This window comes from Ochotona princeps, chromosome 5, assembly GCF_030435755.1.
Source record: "Ochotona princeps isolate mOchPri1 chromosome 5, mOchPri1.hap1, whole genome shotgun sequence".
NCBI classification, from domain to species: domain Eukaryota; kingdom Metazoa; phylum Chordata; class Mammalia; order Lagomorpha; family Ochotonidae; genus Ochotona; species Ochotona princeps.
This window is the reverse complement of record NC_080836.1, coordinates 47,732,632-47,756,790: the sequence shown is the minus strand read 5'-3', so window position 1 is coordinate 47,756,790 and position 24,159 is coordinate 47,732,632. Positions and strand designations below refer to the sequence as shown.

At 36.4% G+C, this 24,159-nt stretch overlaps 1 protein-coding gene across 3 annotated transcripts in view; it reads right to left on the bottom strand.

The window, feature by feature from the left end:
• Window positions 1–24,159, bottom strand: part of XIRP2 (xin actin binding repeat containing 2) — a 326,918-nt gene that overhangs the window by 32,799 nt on the left and 269,960 nt on the right. For all 3 annotated transcript variants that reach the window (XM_058664584.1, XM_058664580.1, XM_012928702.2), the window contains 2 exons: window positions 17,219–17,379; window positions 12,153–12,290 (listed from right to left, as the gene is read on the bottom strand). In XM_058664584.1, the coding sequence (XP_058520567.1) occupies window positions 12,153–12,290; window positions 17,219–17,379 (299 nt within the window). The remainder of the gene's footprint in view (window positions 1–12,152; window positions 12,291–17,218; window positions 17,380–24,159) is intronic.

Here is a 24,159-nt window from a genome sequence, read left to right as displayed (position 1 = left end):
AAAGATGCACTCCCAGAGGGGTCATGGAACATATTACCTGTATAAATAACAATATTTATTTGACAATCTAAAGAGTCCATATTTAGCTATGAACTAAAAATTACATAAAAGCTACATAAAAACATTCAACTTATAATAACTGAAGTATGTTTCCTAGAAATTTTATGTAAATATATGTTAATATATTTATGTAACTTTCCAATGCAACATAGAAAACTTCATAAAAGTAAAGCAGAAGACGTTGGCAGAGTAGGAAAATGACTGGCAAAACCTGCTAGGAGAATTAAAATATTTTAAAGAAAAAGACAGACATCGGTAGCGTGCAAGTTATGTTAATTAATATAAACCGAACTCAGAAAACAATATCCAACTGCTTTCTATGTCTTGCCAATGCTACTTAAAGAATTCTGGAGGATGGGAAGTGCACTCTGCACCCTAAACTTTTGACCTGTTCCAACCCTTACTTGTTTAATCTGGACTATTTCACTGGTCTTTTAATCTGCCTTCTTCTGTCTAGCCTTAACTTCCTTTTCATCAATCCCAAAACAGCTAGAATACTCTTTCCTAAAGACATATCTATTCTTATTACTGCCCTGCTTAGATTTTCTCAATGGCTCTTGATTACCTTAGAATGAAGTGAAAATTCTTGAAAATGGTTTATAATTTTCTCTATTATGTGGCCATTGGCTACACCTACAGATTCATTTCCTCCTATTTTCACAAATACATCCTGCTATTTTACCTGCTTGCATAAGTTGTTTCTTTGTCTAGACTATTCTCTATGCAAGAAAAATATTTCAAATCTCAACAAAGTATTCTTTCTCCTGAGATGTTCTTTCTGACTCTCTGTTACCCAGATTAGAGTTCAACACAATTTCTTTGAGTCCCAAGGAGCCTTGTTGATATTTTGTATCATGGAATATATCATATCGCACTTATAATTATTAGTTACCTATTTGTCTTTGAGATATTTGTCTTTGAGATAGAATTAACTTCTTGATGGGAAAATAATGTAACACTTCTCATCGAATTTTTTGTATCTGCCCAGTGAGGGTTTAATGATTAACAGCTGAATAACAAACAAATGTAAAAGGTAGGCTCTGGAGCCAGTCTTCCGATTTTGTCATCACGTTGTTTGTTTGTTTGTTTGTTTGTTTGTTTTAGGAAAGTTGCTTAGTTCTCCTGTGTATCTATTTCTGGGTCAATAAAACAAGATAATAATACTGCCTATCTCAAAAGATGACTGAGAAGAGGAAGTACGTTTATATATCAGACTCTGCACTTTACTTAAATATTTATTGCTTACTTATTATTCCAGATATTTGAGGAGTACAGCATGTACAATAAAAGTTGATTGTATATCAATAACTTTTCCGATTTCAACATCCTATTAAACTTAATAAATAGAGAAAAACTCAATCCCCTTAGGTTCATTTTCTCTTTTCTTCACCAGAGATAATATGTTTAGGGATTTATTCAAAGTAAGAGAAGCAAAAAGAAACCTGTACATGTTATGACTCTTCCAAACTCTTTTGGACCTTGGGGCATGAATCTAGTATTTTTTAGAGATATGGCAGAGAGTGGATTTGTGACCATCAATTCAGTTTTATGCTAGTTTATTTTAGGAAATGATATTTAGTAAAATGTATTTTCAATTATTTAAATATATTTAATTAAATATACATTAGTATACTGTTATACAATTCTTCCAATATCTAGTCTTTTCCTAAAGAAATTGCTGCATGACTCTGATCTTACCAATAAAAATCATTAACATTTGCTGACATTTATCTTCTTATCAATCACAATTGCTTCTTTCAAGCACTTGAGTCTGGGATTAAAATTAGAAAAGCAAGCATATTAAGCAGAAATCATATGGTGATGGTGCTAAGTGCATCTCAAGGTACCTGTAGGACACTAGCAAGTAGGACTTGGAGAATGTGTATCCTGTGAAAGTGGAGAAGATAGTTGCAGAACTGTCTGGCAAATGTACCATTGCTGTGCCATTGGGTGTTGCTGATGCTATCAGTAAGGCGCACTGGATGTTTCTTTAGGATTAGTTATTTCTTGAAATTGGATATAGCTAATCTTCTCTGACTAGCCATCGCCAAAACTGCTTCTGAGTGCTCCTTGCTTCTCATGTCTCTAACTTTTAATGCAAAACCTGAGCTGGCAGTGACTGATTAGTATAGTCTGGCTCACAGGCCTGGGTCCTACATCCTTGCATCCTAGCAGCATCCTAGAAGAGTAACTTTATGGAGCTTCCAGCACTCCCTGGTAATAGCTGGATGTCATGGAATAGAAGTTGGTTTAGATGTCCAAAAAGTGAGAACTGAATTATTTGTAAAACCCAAGATCTTCTCAACAAAGTGGAAATCAGTTGAATAAAGTAAGCAGTGTGTTACTCATTTTTGACAGTAGGTCATATAGCAAAAAGTACTATACAAGTCTTAGAATGAAACACATCTGGGCTTATTTCTTTGCCATACATGTTTCATGTGATATTACAAGAACATATACTCTGAGAACAATTAATGAACTTCAAATGCCATATTGTGAGTCTTATTATCTGTAGAGGGTGCTGCTGTTTATCCAAGCAGAAGACAGGTTTGGTGACCTCTTCCCTCTCCTCCTGGTGTTGGACTAGCAGTTGCAATAATGTCTCCTGTCTTCCTGATAGGGAAAGAAATGAGTGGACTCCACTTACGCCTCAAGGATTGAGCAGCTTGTCCCCTTTCATCCCTTTGCATGTTACTTAGGATACAGAAGCAGCCAGCAAAATGGCTGTGACATCGTGGCAAAATCTAGGTCTGTTCTATGATGCTGAGAATTTTGAAGAACCTAAAAAAATAAAGAACTTCCAGAGCATATCTCTAAAATAGCATGATGTTTATTTGTTTCTTATTTTTTTCCAAACCTTCTATTTGCCCAGCTTTTGTTAGCATGATAATTTAAAATTATGCAGATCAATAACTAGATGATCATGTAGAATAGTCAAGTTTGCCTCAAGCCATTTTTTTCAAAAGACCCAGGGTGTGGGTTTATTTTGAGAATTACAGACCCAGAAGAAACAGGAAGAGCTAATAATGTCCTCTGATGTCAAATATTTACAATAAACACTCATCTTTCATAAAGGTAACTATGTGGAAAAATATTTTGCAGATTTCAATAAATTCCGCAAGCATGAAGAGTATGTAATTTTAATGATTAGCTTTGTTGTCCTGTTTTGTTTACATCTCAGAGGAGAGTAAAATCTGACTTTTTAATTCTATGATTGCCATTTCATTATAACAATTTGAAAATACAGTGAATTTAATCTGCCTGTCAGAAAATGTTACATGAATACTTGAGAATTCTGTTCAGTCTAACTATAACAAAACACCGTATTTCTAAGCTAAAATGGACCTTCATACAGGAGGATAGGAAATACCTAAGTTTTTCTTCTATTTCAAGTCCTCCTTAAATGTCTACTCCCCTGATAAAGGGCAGGACTTTCTATTCTGCCAGAAGAATTGTATTTTACATCTTTATCAGCACTGAATGCTTGTTTAAATCACTTATTCAAGCACCAACAAACCTCTGCTGTGACCTTGCCTCCCTGGGGAAGTTTTAGGCATCATTTCATCAAAGGGACCCTGTGATAGTAACAATGCCACTGTTTTTTTTTTCTCCCAAAGCAATTTCAATTCATTTTACTTTAAAGGGGTAAAGAATGTATCTGTAAGTGCTATTGTGTTCTCTAAGTGAAACTGAAGGTGAATTCTACAAGAAGAAAAAGGTTTATAGAAACAGGAGACCCACAATGCCATTAAGAAGAGAAGTTGTACTAGTGGAATGCCAGTAATTGGGGTAAACATTGCCCCTCACAGATTCTATTTTGGAATAGAATGGGTCCCCAGAGAGAGGACCAGCCAAATCAGATTTTCTTGGACAACATTTGACTCTCTACTGGCATTCTATTTTTGGGTGTCTGTGCTATCCACCAAGGGCCAGACTCCCTGAGAAGCAGGGCAGAGGTCACCTCCATATGTTAGTATGCTTATACTTGTGCAAGCCAGTGGAAAAGTCACTCAGCTGTTTTGGACATAGGAAAGTTAAGTCAGGATGAATTTATGCATGAAATGGAGAGCACTACTTCCTTCCATGAAACAAGATTTCCACTAAAGAGCCAGGAAAGTGTTGTATGTGTACCTTCACTGTGTGCAGTTAGAGTGAGCTTTCGTTCCTAATGCTTTACCAACATGTCCTTCAGTGTCCTCTCAAAGGAGGGAGGAGTGAATCTCCCCATGCACGGCAGGATAATGCACGTCAACAGGTTCTAATCAAAGAAACGGAAAGAGCCAGGGGCAAGGGGACCATGTCCCTCTTTAGCCATTACTACTGACTTCATTTGGCACAGAGTTGAGTTTACAGTGCCTGGCTATGAACTAATGTGATTGATGTTGGTATGTCACCGAAGAAAGTCTTCTTGCATTTTACAAGCAAATTTTGTATCCTGGGGAGGGGCTACATAGTGATTTACTTGTGTAAAGAACCAAATGACTGAGAATATATGCACTTTATTACTTAACACAGTTTTTCACAGTAAAGCTCTATGTCTTCAACAAAACAATATTGCTGATATAGGAATATCAAAGGAACAAACAAGAGATATTATACTTATAGCTCTCTAATAACATAAGCAAATTTTTCATGAAAGACTGTAATTACTAATAAGGAGTGAAAGCTCAGTTTTAATTACTTATTTGTGTATCAATCTAAAAATTGATTTTATTAGTTTTCTTTTGTTCTATTGTTTTCTTTTGATAATTAAATCTCTCTCTCTCTCTCTCTCTCTCTCTCTCTCTGTCTCTTTCGCTGTCTTTCTCTCTCAAGTTCACTTCTAAGATTTACATGTTTGAAAGCTGCAGTTACAAATTGAGATGAAGAGATCCTCTGGTTTACTCCCTATATGGCTGCCGAGATAAGAACTGTGCCAGACCGCAGCCAGAAGCCAGGAGCTTCATTTGGGTCTCCCACGTGTGTTGGTGACCCAAGTACCTTGGCCATCTCATGCTGCTTTCTCAGGACACTAACAGGGAGATGGACTGGAAATTGAGCAACCAAGACCCAAACCAGTGCCCACATGGGATTTTGACATCACAGTCAGCGACTTTAGCAACTAACACAACATTGGCCCCTCTTCTGTTCATTTCTTTCATTCCATTAGTTTATTTGAAAATTTTTAATATATTATGTATCTGTGAAAACGTCACTCTTTCAATATTAGCAAAATTAATATTGAAATATTCAAAGACATATAGGGGGAATCAAGAGTGATCCTGACAACCTCTTAACAGGAGGTCATATGCACAGAGCAGGGGGAGACCCCAGAGTGGAGCAGGTGGACAGGAGGAGGCTTGTATCCCAACCCTGAAGACTCGGATCCTCACCAAGGACTATCAGTATGGGCACCAAGGACCACATCCCAACAGACAAGGAGAACACGGGGAATTGGAGTGCCTTCGGAGGCCAAGAACTCTGAGGTCACCCAGCCCCGTTTGGATCTACCACATGGGATGGAAGAGGCCCAAATCCTTCCTCACAGGACCCAAGGTCATCAGAACAACAGCCAGGAGCCCTGAGAGATCTGCAGAAACAGAAGAACAGCAAACTTCATTCGGGTCTAGGGAGAGGAGCTTCTTCTGGTCCTTACTTAGTTCCAGCTTTGGATCCCCACCCTCTCTTGCAATGACCATCAGGATCGCCCTGGAGCCCCGCCACCAAAAAAAAAATAATAAAATAAAAAAATAAAATAAAAATAAAAAATAGGATAGATAGTCAGGGAAATACAAGGAAAGCTTAGAACCAAACAGGAAACGATCAGAGTGGATCCACATAAACCTTACTAGACAGGACACAAAGATTAGTTACTGCTCAGTAGGGCATGGAAGGTTTTTCTGCACACCCCTCCTAAAACTGTTCTGCACCTCAACTGTAGACAAAGGCCTGGTTAGATTTATAAGCCAGTTTAAGACTATTCTAAAATCTACCAAGTTCAGCAAAATTACACGTCAACACAATAAACAGCTAAATACTAAAATGAAAACAGACATGAGACAGCTGAATAGTACCCTATAGCCTCTTTAAGGTGTATAGCAACCGGTGCTGAGTACAAACAAAAAATGAAGGGTCAATGAAGTAATCACAGGAAGTGGTTAAGAACTTGCACTGTTATAACATATTGATTACTCAATACTATGTCAATTATTTCTATAATGTTGTAAAATGTTGTTGATGTTGTGCTGGGGCTTCTAATTGATCGGGACGATATATTCTGCCAGCTCTACCTTCAGACCAGAGAAGGTCTCCCTAAAAAACTGTTGGATTTCTGTGGACAATAAGATGCTGGACTCTGTACTTGGTATATGATTGCAACGAAAGAATCTAGACTTAATTTGAACTGTAATACTGCAACTAGGTGGAGGAATCCACCAAGGGGGGAGGACACAGGGAGGGAATGGGGGAATCCCAGAGCCTGTGAATCTGTGTCACATAATGCAACGTAATTAATAAAAAAAAATTGAAATATTAACAAAGTTAAAAAAGAAGTTAACTAAGATTGAAGCATTAATGCATTCACTGTTTGATTCACTTATATTTATTATTTTCATTATGATTTCTTAAACCCTGGTTTTCTCTGTATTCTTCAGAAATGAAATGTACTATGAGTAGAAAGTCCCTAATATCATAATGGGGACAGAATGAGCTATGCATGTGCAAACTTCTAATCAGAATACTGAAGAGAGATCAGATCTAGACAAGCAATTTCTAGCTCATGTTTGTCCCCTCATATTCATTGCTGTGCTTCAAAATCACTTGGAGAATTAAAATTCCCTGATCCCTGGCCATATTCTAGAATCATTAAATCAGAATTAGCCGGGTTTCCTGGGAAATCAGAGTGTACAGTCCACTTCAAAGACATATAGGTGCCAAGAACTCCTATTGAGATTTCTATACCCTAGCCTAACATCTTAACAAAATCCCTTTTATAATCCAGGGAGGGATAGGAATTGATGTAAGAAGCCCTGCCCTAGGCCTAGAAACAGGAGCAACAAATGGATAGGGGGCCACCCCTGACCACTGTAGCTCAACCCAAGGAAGGTTGAGTGAGAAGATGTCAGAGGGTTTGTGAGTATGAGACACATTTCTAGATGAATTATTTATGAGTAGGCCTTGTGGGAGGCAGGGGCCATAATGAGTAGCTTTTAGGGAAGGCCCTGATACCTTATTATGTGATTTGATTTGGGTCTTTGCATTCATTTTCTCTATAGTTGATATAGGCATTCTAAATGCACTTACTTTACTTAATAAATTGAGTAAGGTAATTTAATTATACAGAATATGATTCTATGGATTCAATTCCCATAGAAAAGTGTATAGGATTCTGCCATGGTCTTTTGAGCAGTATGGAGGTAAATGTGGCAGGAAGTAGGGAAGCAGAGATTGAATTTCAAGAGGTAACCAGTCACAAAATGGCAAGACAGGAGTACCATGCACAGGTTTAAGAAGCAGTAAAGAAAACAGCATTTATAGCCATGGCATAGAGAGTTCTGAATGTAAGAATAAGGGATAGAAGTCATTCCAGGAAGCATGCATATACAAATTCGCCACTGGATAAGAGTTGCAATTTGACCTCTTATTAAACTCAAAGAGAAACTGAGCTGATAGCATAGAACAAAAGTAGTTTGTCATATGGCATGGTTAAAAACTAGTGTATTTGATTTACAGTTCAGTTCAGTCAGCTGAATTCTGTACTAACTATCTTGGGTAAGCCTGGCTGCACGGGTACTATAGATGATGACTGGCTGTGGCTATTATACTTCATTTAACAAATTCTCGGTTTTCTGATCTTGAGTCACCATGAAAAAAAGTTAATCTTACTGTGTTCTTTTCATCATTGAAGCCTACTCAGTCACTGGTATGGAGAAGGAGGATAAAAAGATTAAAGGGCTGGATTTGAAAAAAAAATTCTGAAAGATTTATTTTGGGAACTTTAATTTTCAACAAAGAAAGACTGTTGCATTTAGTCTGTCTATGGCCTTATTTGTGTGTCTTTTGGGGATAAACTTCATGCCATTTCTATTGAGAGCAAGATGGGAGCCTGTCAGGTTGGACTGTCTGCCATAGTCCATCTGGAGTAAGGCTGCGACAATTTCATTGTCTTAGTCAAATGAAAAGACACAGTTCTCTGGCAAGTGGAGGCCATCATTTTTTGTTTTTGTACATAATAGCATTGAATGTAGAGCAAATATTTGCTTTATTTTAAGACAGCTGTAGAGGTATGTTCATTGTTTCAAATGCACAGACCATAAAATGTCACAAGGTAGTTTCTTCCCCTTACAAGTACTACTTTTCCTCTCATATATCAACTCTACTGTGCACAGAAACGTTAATGCACTAGACTTAGACTTACGGAAATTGAAAAAATAAAAACATTCTCAACTGTTTATCATCTCCTTTCTTACTCAAGCAGTATATCCTTTCTCTTCTACTGGCTCATATTAATTATGTTATTTTCTTCACAGTACATCTTGTCATGAATAAAACAGCCTTCAAAAGCAAATGCTATGCTCTTCATTTGTTCTATCTAACTATAGTTGGATTCATACAGGTATCCTGGGAGTCCAATGGATCTATCCAGATGATTTTTTTTTATATAACTCTCTGCTTGGCCTTCTTAGAGGGCCACTTCTTCTCACCATGTGTTAGAATTATGGTGAAGAATCCTTTTTCTCAAAAGAATACCTGTGAGGCTCGGCAGCGTGGCCTAGTGGCTAAGGTCCTTGCCTTGATCCCATGTGGCCGCTGGTTCTGATCCTGGCAGCTCCACTTCCTCTCTGTCTCTCCTCTTCTCAGTATATCTGACTTTGTAATAAAAATAAAATAAATCTTTAAAAAAAAAAAGAATACCTGTGATTAAAATTTTCAAAATAAGCAATGCTATTATTCTCTACTCTAGAACAACCTGAAGTTACACAGGCATCCTCATTTTAAGAAAATCTTCAATTACCTGTAGATATACTAAGAAATGATGGTCTATCAGGGCTGAATAGTTGAAAACAAAGCCAAAACAAGGTAGTTCTTTTGTATTTTTATACATAGATGTGAGAAGTATTTATGATTGAGCTATGGTCTCTCTTGGTTATTATGACAGCATTTCTGATGATAGTAACTGGTATTTATGGACCAGTCAAAACACATCAGGGGGCCCGGCGGTGTGGCCTAGCTGCTAAAGTCCTCACCTTGAACACCCCGGGATCCCATGTGGGCGCCGGTTCTAATCCTGGCAGCTCCACTTCCCATCCAGCTCCCTGCTTGTGGCCTGGGAAGGCAGTCAAGGACGGCCCAATGCATTGGGACCCTGCACCCGCGTGGGAGACCTGGAAGAGGTTCCTGGTTCCTGGCTTTGGATCTGCGCACACCAGCCCGTTGCGGCTCACTTGGGGAGTAAATCATTGGACGGAAGATCTTCCTCTCTGTCTCTCCTCCTCTGTGTATATCTGACTTTGTAATAAAATGAATAAATCTTTAAAAAAACACATCAGGAATACACTGAGAATGCTATATGAATTATCTCATTATTATACAATATCAATATACAGAAATTTCATTTAGAAGTTCATTATTACAAAATAAAAGATATTAGAGTTTACTTGTGGTAACTACCCAGGTACCTAAAGTACCTGATACACATTATTCCCACATCAAGGAGAGCATATGAAAATTTACAGAGAATCCCAAGAGGATAAAAAAAAAAAAACTTTGAAAACTAAAGCAGATTTACAGAGGAACTCAGCTAGCTAATTTGGGGTATTATAATGCAGGCTGTCTGATGCTAGAGTCAGTGGACCTAGCCATTATCTAGACTGCCTCATTTTGTATGGGGCTACTTTAAGGTAAAACAGCCATTTTGAATGTTAAAGATAAGAAAAGATGTACCCTCGTTGATAGACTTGTACATCACTAGAGATCTAGGGTATGTTTGGTCTCTTAACAGCAATCTATGACCTTGAAAAATTATGTGTGGGACAAGAAGCTAGAGGTACTTTGAAGGCCATTATAGGAAAAATGCTTTGTAATGTAGGCATTTAGCTGATAAAAATATATTTAATTGGCTAGAAAATAATAGGTGACTTTTAAAGAGTATAGAACACACAGATATCAGATTGTGTTTGTCATAAGCTGACAGAAATGTTTCCTATTGAACTAGGGATGGTTCCAAATTCATGTAATCTTACAGAGTACCAATGTTTACATCCATATTTCTGTGGCAGCAGAGGTCTGTGGAAAGACACACTCTGTCTCCTTGCACATCAGCGTGGACAGCAGTGTGAGAGGGTCAGGAGTGCTTTTGACTGTTGACCTGGATTCAGTGCAGCAACCTTACCTGAAAACTGTCCCTGCACACTGATGGCATTGATGATTTCCCAAAATTTTGTAGCTCCATCTGCTCTTTCCTACATAAGCCACTTAACAGGAATAGCAAGCAAGCAAACAAGCAGAAGCAATTTCAGAAAAGGAGAGGCTTCCAAGGCTTCACAGTTAATTCATACATAGTTCTTCAGCCTCATATAAACATGGGGAAAGAAACTGAAGAAGGAATCCACAGAAAGCAGCAAAGCCAACGTTGCGTGAGAGAATATACTATGGAGAAAATTCCAGACTGTAAATGGGCACAAACGGTCTTTTGGAGGGATGAGAATATTCAAAAATGAGATTGTTGTGATACTGCACAAGTCTGTAAATCTGCACAACAGTCATGGGGTCGTGTCCATCAAATAGGTGAGTTTCATGATACTCAAGTTATATCTTAATGGAACTGCTAAAGAAGAAGAAGAAGAGGAAGAAGTCGTTTAAAAACTCAGAAACCAGGGGCCAGAGTTGTGGCACAGTGAGTTAAGCTGTAGTTTTGGACATCCCCTACGGATATCAGAGTATTTGCTGAGTTCTTGCTACCTCCCATCTTTCCATTAGTGTGCCTGGGAAGGCAATAGATAATGGTTCACCATTTGGGTCTTTGAGTTCCTATATGGAGTTGCTGGCCCTTGCTTTGGATGTTGTGAGAATTTAGAAAGTAAACAAGTGGTTGAAAGGTCTCTCTTTCTCCCTCCCTCTCATCCTCACTTCCTCCTTTCCTATCTTTTCTCTCATTTTCCTGTTTCTTCTCTGCTTTCCCATCTCTCTCTGTCACTCTGCCTTTCAAATAAATAGATAAGCCTTTTAAAACAAACCCCAGAAATTATACAATTAGAAAAGGCAAATGAACTTGAGAGAGAGGCAGTGACCAATCCACACCCAAAGCACATTTTTTCCTGTAATCTGCTCCACCATGTTTTCCTGTTTGCCCCAGCATATTTAAAGACACTTTTTCACAGTGAAAGGTTGTTTTTTTTTCCCCACAGTGTTTTATCAGAGATATTTGTGGTGAGTGAGTAAAACCCATCCACCTCCGGTAAGTAGTACTTTGAGTCTCAGCCTCAGGCCCTTGAATTTCAGGCATACAACACTGAGAGCTCAATTCTAAAACAAAATATAAAACTGATGGGGGTATTTCCAACCCACAGACCCATCAAAAATAAAGTAGTAGAAGCCAGATGTTACATTAAACCATGTAATGCAAATGGTACATATAATCTTGTATAAAGCTTTTCACCATTTTGTTACTTTATTATCATCTAACAAATTATTTCATGGAACATAATGACTGTTGAATGTGACTGTATGTATTAGAACACAACAGACTCAGCAGCAGAATGATGCCTCAGATTCAATATACACGAAAAACCAGCATTTACTTTATCAGTAATTATTATCTAAAAGTGACGGTTCAATATAAGTTACTCTCAACCTTTCCATTTACTGTTGCCTAGCCTAGGCTATTTAATTTTCATTCATACTGAACACATTAGAAGATGAGAGGAAGCATACGCTAGTGTGCTTATCTAGAAATGTGGCAAAAGGTCCCTGTAAGTACAGCAATATATCGATATGTTCTAAAGACCATTTTCTGAAATTTAAAAAATTACACTTCTTGTTAATTAGAGGTGAAAATAAATGAAGGGAGAGCATTTCAATCACATAGGCTTATCTGCCAACAATAAATCCTTTACCTGCTCAGATCTGTTCTGGTGTTGGTATTGGTACTGAGAAAAAGTTTTGCAGGAAGACGTCATTTCATCTTTCTCGAATTGTTTTTTCACCTTGGCCAAACCGCCGGGCACTCGGCACATTTCTGATTCCTCCATCATCTAGAAAGGTTTCAAAAAAGAAAATTTCAGTTTAGTTCTCTACAGCATGAGACTGCTAAGCTGTTTTTGAATAGTTAATAATTATCGATGGGCAATACATTAAAAAGACATTATTAGGAACATTTCTGTAGCCCCTTACTGAAAACTTACATAAAAACAGTCTCTCCATGCTGCTTATCATTTATTTCTTTGAAAAGGAAATCAGAAAAAACTCTAAGCCATTGAGCTGATCTTCCATATTTCAGATAAATTTTTGTGTCTTCAGGTTAGACATATGAGTATGTGTTTCTTTAATAATACACTGGGTAATGGATGTTAGAATAATGGATTTAATTTTAATCCACAATAGTATTGTCATAAAACATCTATACAGGGAATAAAATATAAAGAATAATTGTTAAAATAATTTTCTCATTCCAAATTTACTTAATTGGTTAGTGATGAACCATTGCGTTAGGGCCTCAGAATTAGATTTATACAAAAATATCAGTTTCAGTAGCAACAGTGGTTACTTAAGGCACAGTGCTGGATAGTTTTGCATATATTCATATTTTCTCTTTCAGTTAGGGCTTCTTAGTATTCTGTGAGAAAAGAGTACCCCTTACTTTTTAAAATGAGGAAGTGGGCAGTTAGGGAAGTAAGGTGGCTGGTTAAGTTCTCTAGTTGGACAAGAGTGTGGTCAAGAGAATTTGAGTATAGATGTATCTGACTTTCATCTCCAGCCTCAAAGAACAAGCAGCTGTGGACTTCCCAGGTCTCACTGCTGAGCACTGGCATGTGCTAGTCTAGTCAGTTTACAAATGAGCAAACTGACCTCAATACACATCACTGGAAGCCACCTAAAAATTACCCACGGAGGGGTTCTGTCGGGTTTGAAGGCCTTCTGGAAGCTCAGGGACTCTGGTTTGGATGATTCAGCCACTTCAGAGCCCAGCAGGCACTCAAGCCCAGACAGGATGACAGCTCTCACGGTATCAGGCCTCATGCCAGACTCCCTCCTCCTGGATGCTTCCATGTCTGTCTGCAACTGGGACAAGAGTCAGACACTTCATATCGCAGCAGGTCTCACGAGGTCTGTGCTTGTCCTCCTGCAACCCTGCAAGCTTAAGACTTTGCAACTGACAGAAGTCCCCAAATTTGAGTTTCTCAGAAAATAGTTCGTGGAGTTCTGAAGTCCTGGAATCTTAACAAAAATACAAATTTTCTGCAACAGATACTAAAAATACAAAGGCTATTTTGAGGTTTTGGTTTCCCCATACCAGATTATTAGAGACTGAGCTAATTCTCAGCACTGAATTACTAGGAAATACTCAAGTAGCTCCTTTCACAAAGTGATATTAGAAATAATACTGCACTTTTCTATGTATGAGGCAGATAGTCTCCCAAAATCTTCAGGAACCTTTAAATGTAAATCATAATTACTGTCATCTGACACATGTTAAAAATCATGAGAAGGTATGGCATAGCATTTGAAATTCTAGGTAGAGAACTAGAAGGATAATAAACAGTATTTCTTTTGCCATTTCAACCTTTTAACTTTACATAAATGGCCTTCCTGGAAAAACCATATATAAATTATGTGAATATCAAAAGTAGAAATTAATTGCTATTAACAAGGTCCCGTGAACTCTGAACAATGTCCAAATCATGTGCAATCAATCACATAAGCCTCACTGTTTATGTTAATGACTTGATATTTTACTTGTGTGTTTTCACAGATGTATCAATTCAGAAGACTGCCTCTGCTTAATAATCAGATATACTCTTTCTTTTCTTTAATAGCATGCTTTGAGTCAATAACATCAGATGTGCAAAAAACTCATGGTCTATTATTTTTATAGTAGTACTAAAACACACCTCATAGCCTTTATACTATTATCATATTAACGCAGATCATTCATGTGAGTGAGATAAATTTTGGAAGAGTAGTTTCGTGGTGCTAAGATTTCTAGGTTCAATTTGGCTTGCAGAGGATGGTTTACGCATGTAAGGCTGTAGGCCTTACTTAAGTCTGTGGACCTAGGTTGGAGCCATGCTTCCATGCCCCAGTGGGTATCACTCCTGTGACTCTGCCTTGCTAACACCATGTTCTACATATCTCAACCAATACATAATATTAAAAATGACCATGTAGATGAGATTGCCAAAATTTGTTTGTGATGAATTTTGTAAAGTCTGCTATTATTACTGCTTCTTCTATTTCTTTACCTTAGAAATAAGACTTGGGCCTGGCGGTGTGGCCTAGTGGTTAAAGTCCTCGCCTTGAATGCCCCGGGATCCCCTATGGGCGCCGGTTCTAATCTCGGCAGCTCCACTTCCCATCCAGCTCCCTGCTTGTGGCCTGGGAAAGCAGTTGAGGACAGCCCAATGCATTGGGACCCTGCACCCGCGTGGGAGACCCAGAAGAGGTTCCTGATTCCTGGCATCGGATCGGTGCGCATCGGTCCGTTGCGGCTCACTTGGGGAGTGAATCATCGGATGGAAGATCTTCCTCTCTGTCTCTCCTCCTCTGTGTATATCTGACTTTGTAATAAAATAAATAAATCTTTAAAAAAAAGAGAGAAATAAGACTTGTTATCTAATAGGTATGCTGATAACATTAAGGCAAATACCTACAATACCTACCACTTTAACCTAGGTAATATAATGCACGATCATCAATTTCCTTTACAATGAACTATCCTTGGATTATAGGGCATAATAGAAATAACATAATTTGGGAAACTAGACAGATAATGTTTCTAATTCCAACAGGAGAATTAAAACATTGGGCTAGAGTTCCTGGGACTGTCTCCTTTCTTACAAAAGTACATAACAGTACATTTCTCATATGTATTATGAAGACTTAAAAAAGATAAAAAATAAAATTACATAATACAGAATTTAACATTAAAATCAATCATTAGGAAAACATTACTTTCTCCTTTCTTCTAGGATTTCTGCAGATCTCTGTTTTTTTATATGAGTGAATTTCATCTAAGTCCAACTTAATGCCATCTGACCAAGTCTAATACAAAGAGAAACTGATCATGGCTAGCTGTATTACATATGATGAAAAGTACAAACTGGCTTCAGTTTAGGTCCTAATCTATGACTTCCAATTTTCACACTTAAAAGAGGTGGGCTAATTGTATCAACAGAATTCCAGACATTTTGTGGGATGGGAGGGGATGGAACGGGGTGGGAAGAACCATATAAACATTAGTTGTGACTGACCAGATAAGGCAATTATTTTATTTTCCTTTAAATATTTTATCAGGATTTTTCTGGATATGTGCTATTCTTTATTTAGGAAAAATCAAATAAAATGTTATGTTGGGGACCAAAACTACTTTCTTTTGTGAGACAAGGAATAAAATCCAGTTTAAAAAGTATCGGGGTTAATAAATTAGGGCTCTACCTAAACTTCCTCACTTTCTAACCAAACAATCTCCAAGAATCAATTTCCCTCAGTCATCTTATCTTTGAAAATGCAAAGGAAAGAAAATAATTACCTCCCTTTTATGTTGATCATTATCAAACACTAAACTTTTCTGATTTTCATATTTCTCTATTTGCTCAGTTTAAGCACATTATAAATACAAAATCGTGCCTGGGTACAAATGTTTGCATATTCTCCTAGCTCTTGGAAAGCCCCGAATCTTCCAAAGTGAAATATGTTTTCTAAATAGCCAGCTGTAAATGAATTGTTTTCCTCAAATTTAGATCACCAAGATGTGGTAAAATTTCCGAATGATCCAGCAGGGGGTGCTATCTAAGAAGACTGGCAGGAGGCATTGCTGTTACTCTTCATCTTTTAACTTCATCAAATGATAATTAATTTGTTAAAATTTTACTTCTTTTTATTATTATTTAATTATATGTAAATTTTGTGATACATACATTTTATGATAGGCCCTGGGATTTTCCCACCCCCTCCTCAATATCCTTCCCCTACACTGAGTTTCCCTATATTATTACTGTAATATAGTTACAATTTATTTTAAAAGTGACTTAGCTAATTATGTCCCTTCTATACATTCCTTTCAGATCTATGCTGTGTCTAATGTTTATTTCAATGACTATGTAAGAACTTAAATGTTATCTTGTATTTCAATATTGTTAATGAGTTTGGCACATTTGGCCTCCTCTCTAAATAATTTGTAAAGATTCATGTTAAGAATAGCTAGTTTAAAATACCACCATTCTGGCTAATCTCTCTCCCTTTCTTTCCTCCCCTCAGACATATACCATACAACTTGACTAATTTGTAGATTATAATTATAAAAAACATTCTTATGTTCCATTAAGCTGAAGGCTACAGAATACATGGTAAATTCTTTTTAGGGTGACTTTATAATGCTGGCTCCCAAAATTGGTGATTTTACAGAATTCTACAGTTTGCTATAATCATAATTGGTTTAGTAGAGTGCCTACTTTGCTAATTTCTCTCATTTCTGTGTTTACTAAGTCTTTCCTAATGGATTTAGTGCGTACAGAGAAAAGCAAAAGAAATTATACTGTCAGTGAGCATAACTGAACCATATATGAGACCAAAGAGGAGCAGTATGCAAACCCACATTATTAAAATTTGAAGTTTATTCCCAATCTTCCTGTGGTAGGTTGGGAATTAAGTGATAATGATGACAATAATAACACATTTACACAGTGCTGTATGGCTTACACATACATTACGTCTGATTCCTCAACAAGGTACTATGTGGTGGATGATTATTCCCATTTTTCAGTTAAGCTAAGCTCAGAGATGGGGCAAGATCCTCCTCAAGGCCACGGAGCAATCAATGGGCACAGCTGGGACCTGAGCACTTAATCTTTGAGTTCTTTCTCGACATTATCCTCCTTTGCTGCAGCACTCCTGCCTTGTTAGGAGGGCGTCTGGACTGACAGCAAGCACACTGCCTAGCGCAAAACCGCAAAGAGCAGCTTACATTGGCAGAGAAACTGCGGCAGTCCCCCCGGGACACAGCTGCCTGGTACATCGCCATCCGCTCTTTCAAGGAGACCAGCAGGTGCAGGTCGGCCACGCCCTCGCTCTGAGCAGCAGTCTCTCCTGCAAGTCCACTGGCAGTCTGATCAGGGCTGACAATCTCTGGAAACAAAGGGAGCATGTTCAAGTATGTCAAGTTTTGAAAATAAAACAGCATTACCTTATGAACAGTGAAGATGTTTACACTATCTGGTCCCATTAAACAGACTACAACATTTCACACAGTATGTTCAGCATATCACAAAACATCCTCTTTTAAAAAAAAAAAGGCTTTCAAAGATACAAATGTTCTTGTAGGTATGTATGGTGTATAAAGATCAAACAATCTGTTCCCCTCTTACTCCTACAATTATAGTGAAACACAGATAATTATATATGTAATATGTTAATACTTAGCTTTCCTCAAACACTGACTATGCATTGGATAGAAATATCCAAACCCAGTGCTCTGAGAACATCATCTCATTTACTTGTTTTTCAACTTTATGAGCAAGTGCTGTTGTTACTGAAATTTATATATAAGAAAACAGGCTACTCCTTTGTCTGCAAGCATTGGCATCCCATTTGGGAGCATCCCAGCTGTTTGACTTTTGATCCAGTTCCATGCTTATAGCCTGGAAAAGCAGTGGAAGATGGCTAAAGTTCTTGGGCATGGAGACCCAAAAGAAATTTCTGGTCACTGGCTTTAAATTGACTTAGCTCTGACTGTTGCAGCCATTTGGGGAGTGAATACCAGCAGACGGAATCTCTCTCCCTCTCTCTCTCTCTTTCTCTTTCTCTCTCTGTAAATATGCCTTTTAAATAAAAAGAAATAAAAATTTTGTTTTAAAAAAAAGCAAAGATGCACAGATGTTAAGAAAGCAGTTCCAGCATTATGTAGTAAGTGATAGATTTGAACACAATTTAGCTAAATCTTTAATAAATCTCAAAATTGCTCAGGGCTTTTCTCTTCATTCCCCAGTCATCAAGATAAGACACCTTTAGCTGAAATTTGTGAGTGCTGTGAGAATTATATATAGGGTTTTTTTTCTTTGTTCCATAGTGTTACACAAGAAAGGAACAATACATCATTAGGAATAGCTTTTCAGTTATCCCTCTTACGCCATCTGCCTGATAAAAATTCAGGGTCGTATAAATTATCTATGTGAAAACAATCAAGCACTCATTCATGATTATAGAAACAGAATGATCTTAGGGGTTCATCTAGTGTACCTCACTCTAACCAACTCCTTATAGGTATAAGAAGACATAAAAGACTCCTGAACATTTCCTTATGTGAAAGGAAAGCAAGGACTCTGTGGTTGTGTGAGATTCTGTGGTTATTTAGCTTATGCCAGAACTGGCCAAAAAACTAATTTTTAAACGCCTCCTTTCTATTATATCACTCTGCTTTATTTTCTATTTTCATTTTTTTTATAAGTTTGATTCCAAAACAGTTTCAAGAGCCCTGTGACCAGTCAGTGCACATATGCTGCAGTCATGTGTGTGTGTGCATGTGAGCACATGTATGAATAAGCTTATAACATTCATCTGTCACTCATTTGTGACCTCCCCTGCCTTAGACTCTTAGGGCCATTGTTTCTGTGGCTCACTGTGTCGCGGTTTTGGGTGTACTTTATTGTCTAGTTTGATTTGACTTAATAAACCTGGATTAAGGTGCAGACGCACCCAGGTGACATCCAAATCCCTATCTCACCTCTTCCTTCCTCAACCTCAGACCCACCTTCAAACCTTGTGTTTAATTATTCGCTTTTCCTTTAAGGGTATTTGAAGTTTATAGACCCAACAATAGTTGAGAAAAACTGAAGGTGGATCAGAAAAGAATGAAAAGTCATTAGAATTTTGACTCCTTTTCTGAGTATTTCACTTTCCAAGGAGATTTCCTAGTCAAATAAATGTTTTCATATATTTACCTAAAATTGCAAAAGTATTTAATTCTACATGCTAAAAAATAGATAATCTAAAGGAATAAGAAACTGTATTTCGGAATGCTGTGCTTATGTAGCACTGGTATGCTCACCCCCCCCACACACACACATAATCAATTATCTTTGAAATTCATCTGTCATCCAAAATCTCAAATCTCTCAAAAATAAACACACCCAATTGACCTGATGAAAAGATATGCCAAAAACATGTTTTTCTCATACTGAACAAAATATAAATTTTCTCTCTTCATTTTTTTTTGCACAGCTGAAATTAGTTCATATTCATCTGGGCTGTTTCTACTTGGTGGTGAATGAACTATATCAATTTTACTAAAGATTTTCCACATTAAAATACACATTTTATTTTGCATTTTATTCATAAATGTTGTCATTCTTTCATTATCCTTAATAGAAAATCAATTTGTTTATTTTTGCTAAAATTTATACACAGTATTCATTTTTCAATATTCAGTTTCATCATTTTTTACTCTACTGGAATGTGACCAAAGTTATTGGTTAAGAAATTATTTCCCCTGGGTATTCAGATTACATTGGCATGTAGTATTTTAGACTGATCGTATACAAAAAAAAGAAACTACATTTCTCTCCCCACATTCCTTGCCTCTTTGCATCAATAACTGCATACTCACGTAGCACTGTGGAGTAAAAAAATTGCCTTGAGTTAACAAGCAATATCCACATGACTTCTTAATCTTCTAAGACAACATATATCATCTATCATTTTTTTACCTTTTAAGTAAGGTTGTACTCAGACAACTGTAATTCCCTGTACACCTATACGCTCCTATCTGGGTGTGGGAAACACCTGGAATAAATGTCTGTTGTTGGCAAAATGGTCCCTGCCTTAGGGATGTCTGTGGACGAAACAACAAACTTGAAGTATTTGAACTCATAATGTTCTGTTTTCAAATATTTGAATGCAATTGCATGGTAAAATAGTATAAAATGAGTTTGGGATATATTTGTAAAAAGAAAAGACACGAAAAAGAACAAATTGAGATGCCTGTTTTCATACAATTCCTGTGGAGATATAGGAAAGGATGAAAAGCGGTCCGTATATAAGACAGATGAGGCAGAACAGGTAAAATGCTCTGTGAAAAAAATAAAAAATTCAGGTGGCTCTTTTTGTAAGAATGTCTTATAAATATTAATACTGCAGGATCATTTTGTTAGAAGTGTCTTGTCTCTGGGGCTCAGAAGTAATTCACTGTGCAGATGAGTAAACAAAAACTCAAAGAACTTCAGTGAATTTTCATACATTGCTAGCTAATGGCACATCCGAGCTTGAATCTGTCATACCCTAAATAGAAAAAAAACTTTCATTTATTTACATATATGAAAATAATTGCCAATCCATTTAATAATTATTTCTCAATATAATAAGTCCTACAAAGCACAAAAGTTTATAGTCACTTTGAAAGAAAATAAAGCACTAAAATAAAATCTATTATTTTGACAACCATTAGATACCATGGATAAGAATATTTTTATAAGATTTCTGAAGTTCTTATGGAAAAAATATATATGACAATATTTTGTAACAAAATTTTATCCTCAGATACATTTAATTTGTGTCCATTTATATTTTCCTAAATCATGGGAAACAAAAAACTATGCATGTCTACTATCAAGCTCTAAGCATATGCCTTCCTTCTGTAGTTTTTGCAATCAAACTAACTAAAAAAACAAAACTTTCCAAGGTTGCAGAAATTCATTATGCACTCCTGAATGTTACTGTCTTTGAAAGCCCATTCCTTCATTTCTTCTCCAATTATTTGTACGTCTGCAACTGGTGACAGAAGAGATTTTAAAGTCACTCTTGTGTTTCCTTAAAGGTGGTAAAATAATGGGTCTAAGATGTCAGTATCAGAAAACCATGAGGAATCATCAATATAATTAATTCATCCTACAATTTTCTCCTCATTTCATTAAGAATTCTTACAAATATGTGAAGGTTAATATTCAGAGCTATTTCAAAAGGATCATTAATATTTTTGTTACGAAGCACCTTAAACTAGTTGTGTAGGAAAGTTTAAATTTGGCGGTCAGTGGTTTACAGAATCTGGAGTGAGTATTGTAGTACAATGGGTCAAGACACAATTTGAGTGTTCACATCCCATAGTGGAACACTACTTTGAGTCCTACTCTACTCCCAGTCCAGCCTCCTAAAATTGCATTTTTGGAGGCAGCAGATGAAAGACTGAGTGCTTCTATGTTTGCCACATTATGTGAGCGATCTGGGTAGAGTTTCAGGCTCCTGGTTTCAATCTGGCTGTTTTAGGAAATATGGGAGTGAACCAGTGGATGGAAGCTAACTTATCTGTCACTCTGGCTTTCAAACACATAAATAAATCTAAAAAAGGTGATCTCTAGCCATACTAAGTGATAAAGCTGTCCTCATTTGCCATTAAACAATTAATATAAAAAGTCTGATTTAAATTATCTTCATAGTTGTGTGTGTGTGTATGTGTGAGAGAGAGATTATCCACAACAGTTAGGGCTACCCCAGGTCAAAGCCAGGAGCCTGGAACCCCTATGTTCCTCCCGCGTGGGGAAACTCAAGCACTGGAGCCTCACAGAATGCTTTAGTAGGACTGCAGCTCCTTGAAGAAAGAGTGAGGACTTGATCCAGGCACGCAGGAATTCCCTGTTTGCCTGTTGTGCCATAATGTTCACTCTTGAATTTTATTTCTTCATTATAGAAATTTCTTGTCTCTCACTCTCTTTTAAAAATGAATAAATAACTAAATATTAAATATTAAATATTTTAATATATAATATAATATTTAATATATAATATTATATCTAACATTTAAACATATTAATATGCAATAAGCTATACTATTTATTACATCCTATTTATAATATTTTATGCATAAAATCATTATATTATAATATGATATAATACTATTATAAATAATTGCTAGTTATTAATATATCATATTATAATCATAATTATTATATTATATTATGATTATGATTATATCATTTTAATATTATATTATATTCGAATATTATATATAATATTATATATAATACATTATTTTATTATATTATTATATTATATTACATTTATATTAAAATATATTATTATAATATGATAATTACAATATAATTTAATATTATTGTGTTATATTATAATTTTAAATTATAAATTATTTAATAGTCATATATAAAATTATATTTGATATTTGATCAATATTTTAATTAAAATATTTAATATTTAATATATTTAACTTTTTAAATTAAAGATATAAATAATTAAATAAAATTTAAAATCTACTCAGGCAAATATGAATGAAGGAAAAAATCATCATGACTATCCCAATATCTTCATTTAATGCATACTGTTCTTGAAAAACAGAATATTAAGTAGAGGCCCACTTTATAGGGAACAGATAGCCTCCCAATGTGGCACTGTAACGACTGCAGGACCCGGCATGCTGGTTAGCACAGGACAGAGACACAGAGGCTATCAATAGCCAAGAATAGAGAACCTTATGGATAGGTGGCTCTGCCATACCTTTCTCCATTTTTTCCATATGAAATTCCAAAAACACATGATTCAAGCCATTCAACTGAAATAGTTTAATATATTACTTCATTATCATTAAAAATGTTATTTACTGAGGGGGAGACTTCTTCCTATCCTGCAGGTTTTCCAGTTTTGTTCTACAGAAGCACAATGACAAGCAGGATGTGTGCATGTGTTCGAAGCAAGTGAGTTAGGAGACCACAGGGAGTCGTAATCCACCTGGGGGCGTCACTGAGGCAGCTGTCAAGGAACACCACATCCTGAACAATGAATCATGGAGTGAGCGATGTGAAGACGTTCGAGAGAAAAGTACAGGCAATGAGACCTTAGCGTTACCAGTGAATTGGGTTGGGAAAATTTGGTAATGATTTTCGGTACTAAGAGACCTTTACCTCACAGCATATTGCAACTGGAATACCAGAGGGGTTAAAGAGTTAAATCCTTCTAAAACAATGAGAAAATACAGTTCAAGAGACGATTCCAATTGGATTTTCTAAGCACAAAAATTCAAAGTAAATATTAGTTTAGGCAAAATTTATAAGAGAAAATGGAAAACTGGAAAGAGATCATTGTAACAAATGAGCTTGTTGTAATTTTCAGCAAAGACTGAAAAACAGCAGCATTATTGAGACCTAGATAAAGGACACAAAACAAAGATTCACAAGTGAAAAACACTAACAAACATGCTTGTGATGCTTTCCAGGCTTCAGATATTTATCCATTTGATGCCTTTAATCACAACAAGACAGACACTACTTTTATTTTTTAATCTACATTTTAGTAGTAAGGAAACAGGAATGTAGAAAGTTGTAAAACTTGCCCGAGGGCAGATGCCCAGTAACTGTCTAGGTTGGGAAGGGAAGCCAGACAGTCTGACTCCAGGTTTTGGCCTTAACTATGTTCTGTGCCCTGAAGAAGTCTAACCAAAGGACAAACCAAAAATAATCTTTCCCAGTATGAAAAAAAAATTCAAACAACACAGACAAATCTTTTTTTTTTTGTGAATGTACTTATAATGTATATATAATGAAATATTAAAAAAAACCTTTTTGATTAAAGCAATGTAGAATAATGACACAAAATAAATTCTAAGGTTTAATAACTTAAATTGTTTAGCAGAGAAAAGAAAATCGGTTTAGTTGTTTTTCTCAGAAATCTGGTGAAATCGACCCAAGAAGCCTTTATTTAGTCCTAAATGAGAGCCAAGAAGAATGTGTTAGAAGTCAAGTGGATGTCTGTGGAGCTGATGCTATCACACACGCCATGTTCCGGAAGGCAAGTATGCTTTTGCTGGCACATCAATAGTCCTGCTATTTCATTCTGGGTACTTTGCAAAGAAGTTAACTGTTCAGTAATTAGAAGATTGATTTAGAACTGAATTTGAAGGAGTGATGAACG